This window comes from Sporobolomyces salmoneus, assembly GCF_050403485.1.
Source record: "Sporobolomyces salmoneus JCM6883 DNA, S_salmoneus_JCM6883_v1_ctg29, whole genome shotgun sequence".
In the NCBI taxonomy this organism is placed as follows: domain Eukaryota; kingdom Fungi; phylum Basidiomycota; class Microbotryomycetes; order Sporidiobolales; family Sporidiobolaceae; genus Sporobolomyces; species Sporobolomyces salmoneus.
The window spans coordinates 142,848-157,245 of NW_027481134.1; the positions used below are offsets into that span (position 1 = coordinate 142,848).

Genomic DNA, 14,398 nt, shown 5'->3' on the forward strand with positions numbered 1-14,398 from the left:
GCGTCATACGGACTCGAAACACTCAGTAGCCAAGCGCAGACGTCTGATAGTTACAACAACGTGTCATGCTATACATTCGACCAGCCAATATCTATACAATTTGCGCAGTCTCAAGGCTTGAAAAAACTCCGTTTTGGTCGATGCTTCTTCACTGCTTCGTGTGCTGCTTTCTCAAACTCTCTTAGCGCCGAGAACTAGTCGATGGAAATCGGGTCTGGTCAGCAAGAGAGAACGGCTTCGCAACATCCAGCGAAAGGGTGAACTCACGGGAGTATCTTGCGACTCTGCAGGGTTCTCCAGCACGCCAATTTCTCCTTTTCCACTCCAACCACTTCCGAGCTTCCGCAACATGCTACCGAGTCCCGGGCCCTCGCAGGCAAAGAAATCGTGATGACGAGATTGAGCGAAAAGTTCTTCTTCCGCAACCGGCGCCGTCGAGAGGAACGACGAGATCTCCTCGTCTCGATTCGGTTCGGTAACAGCCTAGAGCATGAGAGAGTGTCTATCAGCGAGAATGCCGCCTGTCTCGAGCAGAAGACGGAGACAAACATCGGTATCTCGTTTTTGATCCTTGAAAGACAAACCAGGTTGAATCACAGCCTGACGACGGGACAGCCGACGAGTTTACAGATTAGCAAGGGAAATAGAGCGCAACCGAAGTGGAAAATCTTACACAATTACTCTCCGACCTCATCGACCTCAGCATGCAAATTGTGTTCTTCTTACAAATTGGTCCAGAGCAGTCCTCAACTTTGCCACCACGAGACAATCGAGTATTGAAGAGCTGAAAGACGGTTCTGAAACGTGGAAGTATGGCCCGAGTTCATCAGCAAGCGCTTGGGAGAAAGGTAAGGAAGATTACTCACTCATTTCGCTCAAAGACTTCTGTGACTCGATGCCAGAACGTTGCGTTCAAGCTAGCTTCGACTGGATGAGGGGGTTCCAGGTACGCGTTGTAACTTTCCCGAGCAGAGTAGTAGCGTTTCCAGGTTGGTCCAGCTTGAAAAGTTGGATCCGTTTTGTTTGCTGGTTCCCAGTAAACTAGAGTTCAGCTCTCACATGAACGTTAGACGCTCGGAAACTCACTGTAGATCGGTGTAAAATCCATGACTTCATACGTGTCAGGGTCGATATCGTATATTCGAAAAACCGGGTTCCCACCTGTACAGGGAACTCGTCAGCTATACGGTCCCCATCAACTACATCGCGAAAGACTTCACTAGTAGGCGTCAAAGCGCCAGAGATGAAAGCGATCCCGTTGGCGGTTTCGGCCCTTCGATCGTCGTAATCGGGATACGCGATTTCGAACTCGTCGACGTGACTACCGTAGTAAGCGGCGTCAGCAAAGTATACTGTATATAGAGGAAAGTCATGGGACAACATACCTGTGACCGTAGAAATGAGCCGCGATCGTATTGTGATATCGCTGAAAAATCTGGTTTGCGTAATTCGACTGATCTCTCATGGCGTCGACTTTTCCAAACGGCATATGTCCGACTGAGGCGCAAGCGTCAATCAGCATTAGCCCTATGAAATGATTCGGGGAGAGAGAAGAGAACTTGCTGATCCAAGCTCTTTGACCCAGTCTCTCTGCGAGATCGAGCTCACTCGCCATCCAAGTCAAGATTCCATTCGGGTCCCATATTGGAACATCTGAATCGTATAGCCAGACTGTAGACTCGAGCGTCAGTAAGACGTCGATAGAAGAGCACCGAGGAGAAACTACAACTAACAGTTTTGTTTGTACCTGTTCAAACATTCAATGTCAGCTCGAGAGCGGGAGGACGATTGAGACAAATGTTACTCGTGCTCACCAATAGTTTGTGTTGATCGAAATGATCTTGAGATTAGTTCCTGGGTGAAGTCGAGCGTAGCATCCACTCATCGTACGAACTTGCTCAGCCGCTTTTCGTCCTATCCATTTTTTCCAGTCTCTTGCGGCGATGTCAAAGACCCATTGCGACGCTTGTGAGCTGGGACTTGTTGAACGAGGGAACGCGTTGACGGGAGCGACATCACTGCGAACGACCGACGCCAGCGTTAGTCAGCAACGAACGGTGACTTTTCGGAGGAATAAGACTTTACTGGTTCCCAATCACTGGATACGAAGGGGCTTGCAGGTCGTCATTCCATCGCTTGAGGTCGTTTGAAACTCCCTGAAGTTCGTCACGATGGGAGAAGAGGGTCAGTTTGATCACAATCGACAGTCGTGCGAAGGGTTACGAACTGCTTCATCGACGGCCCAGACTGCACTCTCCACTACATCTCCGGTAAAAATCGAGAAAGACTTTATAGGGGCGAAGCTACCATCAAAACCGAAATGGCGTCAACTCGTAGTGCTTCCTCCCCTCGGAGATTGACGATTGACTCACTGATCGATAGCGTCAAACATGCTCTCTACTAGAGCCTCGGGAGCGTCACACTGTATCACGCGACCAAAACTCAGCCGTTATGTCGAGAAGCATTCGAGAAATGAGATTGAGATAGAGATTGATTTATAGACCGCAAGTTACCTTTTTATGCCCAAACTGACCACCATTTCCCGGAAGCTCGTTAGGAAAGCAGGATTGGGAGGAAGAAAAGACAACGAGCCCACCTTTCCGGCCGGAGATTTGACTTTCTCGCCTATCGATCCAGGACCGTAATCACGACAACAGATGACTTTCGAGCAAGTCGTACTCGCCCCTTCCTATGGAATGGAAAGAGAGCTCGCGTCAGCCGATAAGTTTGATGCGAGAGTAGGATCGGCAAACTGACAGTGTAGCTACGATCAACGTGTACATCACTAATGTGTACCACTTGAAAAGGTTCCCGCCCTCGACTTTTCCACTCCTTCGCGATTCGTGGCCGCCATCCTTCAAGCGAAGCTGCCTCGAATTCTTCGAGTGAGACGGGGGCGGCGGTGAGGTTTACCGCATGAGGGATCGTCTTCTGCAACGGACAGAGACCGAAGACTGTGCTGCAAAAGTTCTTGGCTGCGTGCGAGGCGAGTGACATCGAGCGGAGATCGTGAGCGAGGATTGGAGCTTGAGTCCCGACTGCACCTGCACAAACATCGGAGTCTTCGATCTGACAGCATGAAGCGATAGAAAAGATCAGTTCGTACTAGGCGGTCAGTCGCAAGGAGGAAGAGGTCTCTTACACCTAGTTTCGTGCAGAACCCAACGAATAAATCGACGAACGCATCATCTCCAACGTGCGCGAGAGCTTGCAACGGTGCGAGCAGTCCAATACACGTCGCGCACGATATCGCCGTTTCAACGTCTCCCATGAAATCTTCGACGAAGCTCGCGTAAACGCACACGGCGAGGAGAATCGAGACTGAAATGCACAGACATCGATTCCCCGATTCCTTCTTTGTCTTCCTCCCGGGGCGTCCTTCCGGTTCAGGCGAAGGTGAAGGCGCTCTTTCTGTCGCACCGTACGAGGCGAGCGAGCGAATACTCCTAGGCCTTTCGGAACCCAGTGGGGAGAGAGTTTTCTGACTTATGCTCGAGTCCAACGGCTCGAGGAGGGGCCTCTGCTCTTCTGGAGGAGCAAGAGGCATTCGATACCGAGTCGGACTTCGCGTGGGTGGTTGGAACGGGTGGAGAGAGGCAGGCCGAGGTAAGAGAGGGTGAGAAGAGGCACGAGAAGCCTTGGTTCCTGCTTTCCGCCGGGTCGAGTCGAAGTTGTGGCTGTATAGTCGCGAATTAAGAAGCTTCTGAAGTCGAATGCGGTGAGGTAGAGGAGGAGAAGCGATACGCAGATCGCGAACTTCTCCCTTCTTCGACTCCACAACTTCGACATGTTATACGTAGCGGCTGCGCAAGGAGCTACAGCACAGCTGGGAGCAATCAAATGCTACTTTGATGGGAAAGAAACGATCGTCGTCAAGTCAGTGTTCCTCCACTTGTCCTCTCCCGATTCTCCTCACTGAGCCTCTCTACCTCTCTCGATTTACAGCAAGTTGACCAGACTAGAATTGTTCACGGTACAAGATGATGGGAGCCTCGACTTGACGGACGAGATCCCCGTTTGGTCAGGAGTGTCTGCGATCGCAAGCGTCAAACTCGCCGTGAGTACTCACTCGCCTCTGTCCTCCTTTTAGCCAGTCTTGGGAGAGCTGACGAACTCGAGGTCATAACAGAGAGACGAGAACTCTTCGATCGTAGTCCTCACGACCTGTCTTCGCCTCTTCGTTCTTTCTTATCGACCCCACTCGCACCCGAAAGTCGAAACCGTCTCTTCCATCTCAATCGCTGAACCATTCGGACGAGTGTCTGAGTATCAAACGATCCAAATCGACCCGCATGGACGCTGTCTCGTCATTCACGCTTACGATGGCCTCGTTCGTATCGTTCCGCTTCAATCCAACTCTGCGACAAAACCTGCTCGACGTGGCTCTTCTTCCCCGAAGAAAGCAGTCGACACTTCGCCACGACTCGTCGACCTCGAAAGCAGCTTCAACGTCCGAGCGTCAAACCTGAATGTCACCTCACTCGCCCTTCTCACTACTGACCACGATTCGGCACCGGCGTTCTCGCTCGTCTATACGGATCACACTGGATCAAAATCTCTTACGACCTACAACATCGACCTCGACGCAAAAGATATCGAAGAAGGACCAATTCCGACTGAGACTTTACGGGATCCTGGAAGTGAGATTGGGTTGGGAATTCCAGATCAGGCGGGAGTCATCGTCGTAGGAGAGGAAACAGCCACGTTCTTTGGCGTCGAGAGTGCCGCTCAAGATTCCAAGGGCAAAAGGAAAGCCACTTCAGGGAAAAAAATCGTAAAATGTAATCTGCCGCTGGCAAGGGTCGTTTCGTAAGCGTTTCTTATTCAGGTTTCGAGCCTCCGCTCGGTCTCATCTAACTTGACCCTGCAAAAACCAGACACGCGTTCATTTCCCGAACTCAATTGTTACTGGGAGATATCTTTGGCAAACTTTTCCTCGTCGAAATTTCCTACGAGGGCGGATCAGTCACAAGTCTCGAAACGATCGATCTTGGAGATGTGAGCTTCTACTTCCTGAGCTCGCATCGTCGGTTCCCACGTGCTGACACTGCCGGGAATCTCCAGACTACTTCGCCAACTGCAATCATTCCACTCGACTCTTCGTTAGTCTACCTAGCTTCTCGATTCGGCGACGCGCAACTCGTCAAACTACCCCAATCTGCGGAGGCTTCAAGCAGCAAAGATCCGACAACAATGGAAGAAGATGATATCGCGGAGGGGGAACTCGAGCTCTTGTCGAGTTTTCCGAATGTTGCTCCTATTGTCGACTCGTGTGTTGTCGGAGGTGAAGGAGGGTCTGCTGTGCGTGATCCAACCTTGATGTTACATCTCGCTGTCGTACTCATCATTTTGGGCTACACAGGGTTACGTCGTCACTTGTTCAGGCGCTTACAAAAGTGGCTCGCTTCGAGTGATTCGTCGAGGAGTTGGTTTTACCGAGGACGCCTCAATCGACATTGAGGGTGTACAGAGAATGTGGTCAATCGACGATGAACAAGGGTGAGTTTCATAGCCCCAACCTCGAGGATCTCTGCTCGAGCTCAATCATCTCATCGGTGTCGTTCTTCTCTCCTAGGTCTCGTTATCTCGTTCTCGGTTTCTTCGATGAGACTCGTACCCTCCGAGTATCTCGATCAGTTGATGGAGGCGAGATCGATTTCGACGTTGAAGAAACCGAGCTGGAACCGTTCAAAGGAGAATCTGCGACCCTTCTGGCGGCTCGACTCGAAACCCTCCTCGTGCATGTGGCGAAAGACGCTGTAGAAACTGCTGCCGTACAAGGTACACGAGCGAGTCGCTGGGCTCCAGAGGGACGAAACAAGATCACTTCGGCCGCAAGCGAAGGAAACCTCCTTCTCGTGGGTTTACAAGGAGGAGAAATCGTTTTTCTCACTGAAGAAAACGGATCTCTCGTGCAAAAAAGGTAGCATCCAGTCTGGCTCTTGTGTCTGGAGCGAGGCGGGCCTGACTCCTCAATCGTGCGCGAAAACAGTACCTCGACCTTTGACACTGAAATCGCCTCGATCGACCTACACATCACTCCTCAAGGCGTTGCCTTCGCAGCCGTCGGTCTTTGGACCTCTCAAGACGTTCACCTGTTGTCGATTCCCGATCTCGCCATCTGCTCGACTCAAGCCCTCTCGACGACCTACTTGATCCGTTCCGTTCTCCTTACTTCGTTCTCTGACGGCATGGCAGTCCTTTTCGCCGGACTCGGCGATGGCTCGCTTATCACCTTGGAAGTCGACCTTGAGAAGAAGCACATCCTCTCGCCAACGCTCAAGACGGTCGTTCTCGGCAATCGACCTTTCCTCCTCTCCAAATTCGATCAAAATGGCAAAGGGACAAACGTTTTCGCTTGCAGCGATCGACCTACTGTCATTTCTCGCTCCAAGGACCGATTCGTGTATTCGAGTGTCAATGTTGAAGTCAGTGTTGGCCTCCTCTTCCTTTTCAAACCCGTGAGCGGATCCGTTGACATTATTCTCTCTTCTATCTGTGCAGGAGGTTGCACCCGTCGCATCGCTCGCCGAGTCAGACCATTCGACTCTTGCTGTCGTCTCGCCGAGCGCCGTTCGCCTCGGTCGCATCAACGCGATTCAACAAATCGACGTTCGCACGATCCCTCTCGACGAAGACGAGCCACGTCGTATCGCTCACGACCCAGAACAGCGAGCCTTCGGTGTCTTGTGTTCGAGAAGGGACGTCGATCGTAGCAGCGGACAGCGATCCACTCAGGCGTCGGTCCGGTTCATCGTCGAAGAGAATTTCTCTAGTAAGATATTATATGACTGACTCTCTTAGTAGCCAAACTCATAACCTGATCCTCATATCGCTTGTGTAGCTCGATCCGTTATCCCTCTCGGGAAGAATGAGGAAGGTCAAGCGATCACTCGATTCGAGGTTGGCGAATCGACTTACTTCGCCGTTGGGACTGCAATTCTCGAAGATGATAAAGCCGAACCCGAGAAAGGTCGACTCGTTTTATACCACCAGACGGAAACACAAGAGTTCGTTCAAATCGCTTCGATCGACGTGAATGGTTCTCCATTCGCAATCGTAGATTCTGGTGATGGCTACCTCGCGCTTGCCGTCAACTCGCAGGTAAGTCGAGTCGACTTAGCTAGGATCGAGACGAGCACGCTGATCACATGCGTATGGTTCGGTTAACGTGACAGGTTCTCGTTTACGCCTTCGAATCTTCATCAAATTCGCTCTCGCTTTCGGCAACCTGGTCCGGCGCGTTCATCGCTTTCTCACTCGCTCGAGGACCAAATTCGACTATTCTCGTGGGCGACGCATTGCGATCGATCACACTGCTCAAGTTTACTGCTTCGCCACAACCGAAATTGGAGGAAGTCGCGAGAGACTACCGCTCGCGATACATGGTCGGAGTCGAGTCGATTTTACCTTCAACATCGCAGGACGAAACGATGGCAAGAGAGTTCATCGGAGCCGAGACTGATCTCAACCTATTCACCGTTCAATACGATCCTTCTTCCGCGGCGGGCAGACTCGAGGATGCAGGAAGTCTCGCACCTCGAGGTAGCTTCCACCTCGGGGAAATGGTTTCTCGATTCCGTCACGGTCAGTCTTTACTATACTCTTTTCCTCCCTCAGTTTTGGTCGCTGAGTTTTCTCTGAAAAACAGGCGTCTTTGGACAGCAATACGGCGATTCATCTGGAGCGGCCCAACCCAAACTCATCTTTACGACATCAGCTGGTTCGATCGGAATCATCGCTGAACTCGATTCTTCCGCTTCAACTCTTCTCTCAAGTCTCGAACGAAACATGCGTTCTTTCTTGAAAGGAGTCGGCGACCTTTCCCAAGAAGAGTAAGACATTGCCCTCTGGCTCATGGAGCAGAGCTAACGTCCGCAATCGACCTCGACAGATTCCGTTCGTTCAAGGTTGACAAGAGAACGATTCCCTCAACCGGTTTCGTCGATGGAACTTTCGTACAGCAGTTCCTGGATCTACCGACAGCAGAACAGGATGAGATCATGAATGGACGAAACGAGTTCGAGAAACTTTCGGTTCAGAAGACGGAATTGGTGAGAATCCTCGAGGAAGTTGGTAGATTACACTAGCGAGCAAGGACGATATCGCTCTTTGTTGTCATTGTCACATTCACGCTCGCACCTGACCTTCTGTCTCCTTAACGAGAGAGAGAGAGAGAGAGAGAGAGAGAGAGAGAGAGAGAGAGAGAGAGAGAGCAAAACTTTGATTTCGTTGCAGGCGAGCTCGGTAGTAAAAAAGAGGGGGACGACAATTTAGAGATCGTGAATCGGACGCATAGTGGAGGTTTTCGCGAAAAGAGAAGAAGAAAGACGAAACGCGACAACGAGAAACATTGTACCCACGAAGATTGAACTGGAACTGGCCTGAGAATCGTCAGCTTCGGCTCTCTGGTGACGACCCTCGAACATAGAGCACAGAGATGACTCACTCGGAGAATCAAGCAACAAGAATCACTCAATAGCCGTCGCGGGCGACAAAATCTCCTCGCAAACGACGAGCCAAAGTCATATCCTTGGGTTGAATCGTGACACGCTTCGCGTGAATCGCACACAAATTGGTGTCTGTCGAGTCACGCAGAAGTGTCAGTCATGATCATCTGAAAAAAAGAAAAGGTCCGCAGATTCCAAGCTCACCAGCGAAGAGGTCGACCAAGCTGTTGCGACGAGCGACCCCTAGTTAGCACCTAGATTATCGAGTTGAACATAGAGATCTTGGGGCTAAGACGTACTATTGTTCCGCGGCTTCTTGCAAAACCAACAAGCTTGAGGCTTGAAATCGCCATTGTTTGTCGCCGAGGTTGGTAGCGATTTCACGAACGAGACGAGTGAAGCTATAAGATGACGATATGATACACTCTGAGTCTAGATGAGAAGAGACAAGGAGAGAAGGAGAATACGCACGGAAGCTTGCGAATGAGCATTTCGGTGCTTTTCTGGTATTTTCGGATCTCACGTAGGGCGACAGTTCCGGGACGGAAGCGATGGGGCTTCCTTGCTTTCTTCGCAGCCGTGACTACGTAAAGTACGGGGAGAGCAGGTGAGCTGAACGAACTGCCGAAAGCCAAATGAAGTCACTTACCTGGAACTTTCTTTCCCGCGCGAGGTCTCTTCCCTCCGACTGGTTGTTTGCTGATGTGTTTAGCTGCTTGCTTCGTACGAGCCATGTTCGAGGATCAGGAGTGAGAGGCGGAAAGCGAGTGGATGCAGATCTGCGAGAGAAAGATAGAGAGAGTAAATGCGAGACCGTGGATCACTTTGACAAGTATGATACATCCTGGACGTACCTCTGGAGATTCTTTCAAGCTACCGTGGGGAGTTGGAGTAGGAGAAAGGGGAAAGAAGAAAGAGAGAGGCGAGGGTATCGAGGAACTCTAGAGTTCCCATTCAACTCAGTGAAGGCGTCTCTACCCCTCTAATCGCTTCGAACCGGTGGTATAGCCACGAGCATCAACTCAACATACGCTCTCAAGGGGCTTCAGAGGAATTCGGCGAGCTGTGAGTGGCATACAGGGACGAGTTGATTGATCATCCAGGCAACCTCCCTCTTCTGACTCCCCACGTCCGTTTGATCAATCGAAACAGCAGTAGGTGTGACGATTGAAGCTTGAGCTAGACACTGAAGAGTCAACGGGAAAGATTCGGGACATTCACAAGCGACACCACTTCCACTGCGAAAGAATTTGAAGCGACGTTCGCAAGCTTGCTCTCCTTTCTTCCTTTCCTTTTGACCAGTTTCGTCTCGCAACCATCACAAAGAAGCTTCGGACCCAATATATATCCCGAGAAAGTCGCAAGCAGGGTCCTCCTCTCAATTCCCCTTGTTCCTCCTCTCCCTTCTTTCTCAACCTCCGATATCTCCGACACCTCGACTCCAGCCTATTGATACACACCACCCAAGTCATTCACTACGACCTAGCTCGATAGCAGCACTCTCCTCCGACCAAGCCTTGGGATCATTCAACTCAAAGTCGGAAAGATGGAGGCAGCACTAGAAGGGATCAACTATACTCCATTCGCAGCTCCACAAGTACCCGAACGAATGCTTGATCGTAAGCCCCCTCCTCGCTCGATTCCTTCTCCCTGAGATTCAGCTGATCAATCGACTGACGTCGCTTCCTCTTTCCTCCTCTCTTTCCGGTTGCTCGCGCATAGTCGTATTCATTCTGGACTGCACAGGCTGTAGGTCACCTCACGTTCCCTCCGGGCTCTTGTGCTAAGAGACGTTGACTGATGTTTCGCTCTTCCTCTCCTCCTCCTCCCTCCTCTCTACCCCTGCTCGATGTATCGACGGGATCGAGCACAGCTATGGGATCGTACATCGCCGTGAGTCAGAATTCGAGAGTCCGAGGAGAGAAGGTTCCGAGTCGCTGACCCGATTTTCCTTTTTCTTGCAGTCTGCGACGAAGAACATCGAACTCATCTGCGACAACATCATCCAATCGGGAAGACTTACCTCTGCAGAGTCGCTCAGAGTTGGATTGATCGCCTACAGGTTAGTTGGAAGTTTCGTCTCTTTCTGACTCCAGCAAATTCTGATTCGTTCGAAACAGAGATTACCCTCCCCAAGACAACTCTTACATCACGAAATCATTCCCGTTCGACTCTTCAGTTCAAAACGTGAAAGAACACCTCAAGACTCTGTATGCATCTGGAGGAGGAGACGGGCCCGAGGGAGTTACCGCTGGAATGAAAGCTGCTCTCGAGCTCGATTGGAGACAAGGTGCCGCGAAAATGGCAGTATTGATCGCGGATGCGCCTTGTCACGGGATTGGGTACAGTTCTGCTTTCCTTTACCTCGGAAACTGGTCCAAAACTGAGGGTTCGATCTCGTCGACAGCGAGTACGGAGACGGCTTCCCAACAGGAGGACCCGATGGAGAAGATCCTCTGTTGATCGCGCGGCAGATGGCTTCGCAGGGTATTCCTCTGTTTGTCGTCGCCTGTGAACCCGCTTTATCAGGTTACCAATTCGGTCTCGATTTCTTCCGCGGCGAGTTTCGCCCTCTTCTCTCCTCTCAAACCTTAGCTGACCCTCGTCGAAACAGCTCTCACGATCATAACTTCGGCCCTTCTTGTGCCTCTAACGACTGCAGCTCTCTTATCTCACGTCATCGTCGGAGCGTCTTTGGAACATCTCGAAATGGAACGTTTGATTCAGGAAGTTGGAAGAGCAGTGGCGGAGAGGATTCATTTGAGAATGCAGACAGTAGATGACGTCGCACGAGAGCTACACGAGAAACTACTGCTTCGAGGAGAGGAAACGAAACAGTTACAATTCGAGAGCATTCACGCAAGTCGTTTTCTCTTCTTCTACCTTTCGAACTCTTCTGTCACTGATGCCTCAATGTCGTAGAGTAGAGGGAGACGGACGAGACGAAACACAACGTCGAAACGTTTGTCAACGCTCCCGATCTGCAATCTGCGAAGCCCCTACTGCAGAAGGTCGGTTCTCCTCTGACTGAGCCCATGAAGGAGCCATGTACTGACGGAAGCACGCAATGTCGGCGACGTCCCTTAGGTTCGAGGGTCGCGTTTCACCGAGAAGTACCTACAATCAAGATACAATTCTTCATTCGCAAGGGGGTCATCGATGCCCGACTCGCTATATCCTGCTCTTCCACCTCGACCTGGAACAACCACAACCGCATCGGCAACGTCTTACTCTGGCTTCTCGACTCTCGGTGGAGGCGGTCGATCTCCTCCTTCCTCTCCGCCTCGAAGGGTCGTGAGCGAGTTCAAACCTTTCGCAGCGGGTAGCGGTCTGTCGGTTGCGGATGCACCTCTTGGGTTCGCAAACGAGAACAACTCACCTCAGGGAGGAGACGAATTGGCACAAAGCGTCGAACTGAGATTCGCCGGGATCTCCCTCGAGCAGGTAAGTCACGGATTTCTCTCCTTGGTTCATACGTTGTCGACTCGTAGCTTACCAATACTTCGTTTTCGACGACTCTAGGCGAAACGTATCACGATCGCATCAGCGTGGAGGACAGCACCTCCTCGGGCGTGATTCATTTGCCCGTTCTCCTTCGTTCGTTTCTCTTTTTTCTTTACCTCATTCAGGACTATTTCGCATGTCTTCCGTCTCCTCGCAACTTTTTCTGTCTATTTTGGTCTCTCTTCGATCACCGTGTAACTTTCGAGTTCGTGCCATGCAAACGACTTCTGTTCCGCGGGCGCACGCGTATACTCGAGAGACAATAGTCACGGTATCTGGATTTGCGCATTGCTCGCCGAGACTCGTCTCACTGACGCAAATTAGCTCACTCAACACAAATTTGCGCGCGGATCCGGAAGTTGTCAGAGTTTCTGAATCTTCTCTTTCTCTCACCACTTCTTCCACCCTTCACTTCGGCACCGCTGCAAGCATATCCACATCGATCGACAAAGCCAGCCTACTCGACTCTCTCACGCTTCAGTGCCGCTCTAGGAACTCTGAGTCTCATCTCAAATCTTTCACCTCTCCTCCTCGAGCCGTCGAGATGTGCGGACGATTCGCTCTCGGAGTGGGATCTCAAGAACTGAGGGAACAACTCGCACGTGAATACTTTGGAGGGGGAGGAGGAGAGGAAGTCCATCGACAAGGAGGGCCCCAAGCAGGAACTAGCAGCGAAACGAGTGGGTCTGCCGAACAGGGCTTTGAAAGTGGTCAATCGAGCTTGCTTCGTCGTGTACAAGCGCAACAAGGAGGCGGAGAATCGGACGAGGAAGGAGGAGCGGAATCTCGCAAAGAATTGAACTGGTCGAGTCACGAGAACGAGAGTACCTGGAGGCCAAGGTATAACGTTTGTCCCAAGTCGGGAGGCGTCGTCGTCAGGAGGACTAAAGGCGGAAGTTTCGAGTTGACCGTCGCAAAGTGGGGTTTAGTGCAAGTTGTTCTCTTTCTTCTCCGGCGCCGCTGCCTTTGTCTAATCTGAACCTGAGCTGATAATCCCCGTGCACCACAATGGCGAGCAGACCTCACTGGACCAAATCACCCCAAGAAGATCCTCCCTCGACGATCAACGCTCAGATGGAATCAGTCTTTGAAGGAAGACCAACTTGGAAGGTTCGAGACACGAAACGTTGCATCGTCGTCGCGCAAGGATTCTACGAGTGGATGCAGAAAGGCAAAGAAAAGGTTCCTCAATTCATCAAGCGTGCTGATGGCAAATTGATGGTTTTCGGTCAGTCGCGATTCCGCTTTCGTTTCCGCAGATCATTCGAGAGTTGATAGATCCGAGCTGTCATTTGAACTCGTGGCTTAGCTGGATTATGGGATCATTGCGAGTAAGCTTAGGACGTTACTCTCATGCCTGCACTCTTGAAACAACTCAACCTTTTTCCCGAACGATCAGATACAAAGGCAATTTTGACCCTGTCACTTCCTACACGATCATCACGACCCCCGTTAACAAACAACTTCGTCAGGTTCGCAGCGTTTCACGATTGAAGGGAATCTCACTACGGGACAATCGCTGACATGATATCCGCGCGTTTCAGATCCATTCGCGCATGCCCGCAATCCTCGACGAATCCGATGTTCAAATTTGGTTGTCTAATCGCTCCTTCGATGAGAAAGTCAAGTCGGTGATCAAGCCTTTCGCGGCAAAGCTGGAATTCTACGCAGTCGACAAAGGAGTTGGAAAAATCGGTAACGATTCGAAAGACTTCATCAAGGTGAGTCTATGACCAAGCTTCGTGTGTCTGCTGCATGTGACTGATTTCGTAACATCGATCGGAACAGCCCGTGGCGCAAAAAGCTGGATCCCTCGACACTCTCTTCGCCAAACAAGCTTCGTCTACTCCTTCGAAACCCAACAGCAAGTCTGATCCTGCTTCTTCGACCTCTCCAGCTCCCGTCGCGGCGAAGAACGAAGGACCCGAGGTACTTCTGAACCCCGACGAAGATTCGACACTCAAAACTGAAGAATTCGAGAAAGTCGAAGAGAAGGAGAAAGGGAAGGGCAAGAAACGTGTAGTCGAGACTCTCGAGTTGTCGTCGTCCGAAGACGACGAGGCTAAACTAGCGAAGGACAAGAAGAAAAAGGTCAAAGTTGACACAGATGACGAAGGCAACGTGAAACTCGATGGATTCTTCCCCGTTCTCGATTGATTGTTGTGTATAGTACTGATTCCTTCTGGCGGCTTTTTTTGTTGATGTTTGACCTCTGCTCCTGCAATTTTTTTCCTTCCGATCCTTCGAAGTTCGTACGCGCGGGCAAGCTCGTTCGGCTCATGCGATGCGGGAGCAGAGAGATACCGGGCTGTACGCTATATCGGAAGATAGCGATAAGACGTGTCACCCGAACCAAACTCGCCCGCTTGCGGATCCGCATTGGGACAAACGACTCGTTCCTCCTCTCTTTGCTCTCTCCTCTTTCCCGGCTTTTCTCTCCTCAC

The 14,398-nt window shown here is 51.1% G+C and overlaps 5 protein-coding genes across 5 annotated transcripts; 3 read left to right on the plus strand and 2 right to left on the minus strand.

Moving 5' to 3' along the window:
• Window positions 1-110: 110 nt before the first annotated feature.
• PPN1 (endopolyphosphatase) lies at window positions 111-3,547 on the minus strand (the record flags this gene model as incomplete). Its single annotated transcript, XM_076632702.1, has 18 exons — window positions 111-194; window positions 268-483; window positions 550-600; window positions 674-797; window positions 867-1,026; window positions 1,087-1,161; window positions 1,221-1,321; window positions 1,386-1,497; window positions 1,564-1,671; window positions 1,734-1,747; window positions 1,815-2,018; window positions 2,086-2,156; window positions 2,228-2,303; window positions 2,373-2,422; window positions 2,514-2,528; window positions 2,597-2,689; window positions 2,758-3,069; window positions 3,143-3,547. The coding sequence occupies 18 exons, from the start codon at window positions 3,545-3,547 to the stop codon at window positions 111-113; spliced, it is 2,271 nt and encodes a 756-aa protein (XP_076487329.1).
• A 240-nt stretch (window positions 3,548-3,787) lies between these two features.
• JCM6883_006162 (uncharacterized protein) lies at window positions 3,788-8,090 on the plus strand (the record flags this gene model as incomplete). The annotated part of the gene is made up of 13 exons (XM_076632703.1): window positions 3,788-3,876; window positions 3,946-4,057; window positions 4,130-4,809; window positions 4,878-4,998; window positions 5,065-5,301; window positions 5,363-5,499; window positions 5,576-5,923; window positions 5,993-6,428; window positions 6,505-6,775; window positions 6,845-7,104; window positions 7,179-7,587; window positions 7,652-7,835; window positions 7,895-8,090. 13 exons carry the CDS (start codon window positions 3,788-3,790, stop codon window positions 8,088-8,090), a joined length of 3,480 nt encoding a protein of 1,159 aa, XP_076487330.1.
• Window positions 8,091-8,475: 385 nt separating this feature from the next.
• Window positions 8,476-9,184, minus strand: JCM6883_006163 (histone H3 family protein; the record flags this gene model as incomplete). The annotated part of the gene is made up of 5 exons (XM_076632704.1): window positions 8,476-8,582; window positions 8,655-8,674; window positions 8,750-8,851; window positions 8,922-9,033; window positions 9,100-9,184. The coding sequence occupies 5 exons, from the start codon at window positions 9,182-9,184 to the stop codon at window positions 8,476-8,478; spliced, it is 426 nt and encodes a 141-aa protein (XP_076487331.1).
• An 812-nt stretch (window positions 9,185-9,996) lies between these two features.
• On the plus strand, window positions 9,997-12,026 carry JCM6883_006164 (vWA domain-containing protein; the record flags this gene model as incomplete). Its single annotated transcript, XM_076632705.1, has 10 exons — window positions 9,997-10,069; window positions 10,173-10,199; window positions 10,324-10,343; window positions 10,415-10,512; window positions 10,571-10,792; window positions 10,858-11,009; window positions 11,065-11,309; window positions 11,378-11,461; window positions 11,538-11,894; window positions 11,973-12,026. The coding sequence occupies 10 exons, from the start codon at window positions 9,997-9,999 to the stop codon at window positions 12,024-12,026; spliced, it is 1,332 nt and encodes a 443-aa protein (XP_076487332.1).
• Window positions 12,027-12,498: 472 nt separating this feature from the next.
• On the plus strand, window positions 12,499-14,111 carry JCM6883_006165 (putative peptide hydrolase; the record flags this gene model as incomplete). Its single annotated transcript, XM_076632706.1, has 6 exons — window positions 12,499-12,884; window positions 12,974-13,182; window positions 13,264-13,285; window positions 13,354-13,426; window positions 13,499-13,675; window positions 13,743-14,111. The coding sequence occupies 6 exons, from the start codon at window positions 12,499-12,501 to the stop codon at window positions 14,109-14,111; spliced, it is 1,236 nt and encodes a 411-aa protein (XP_076487333.1).
• Between the last annotated feature and the right edge of the window lie 287 nt (window positions 14,112-14,398).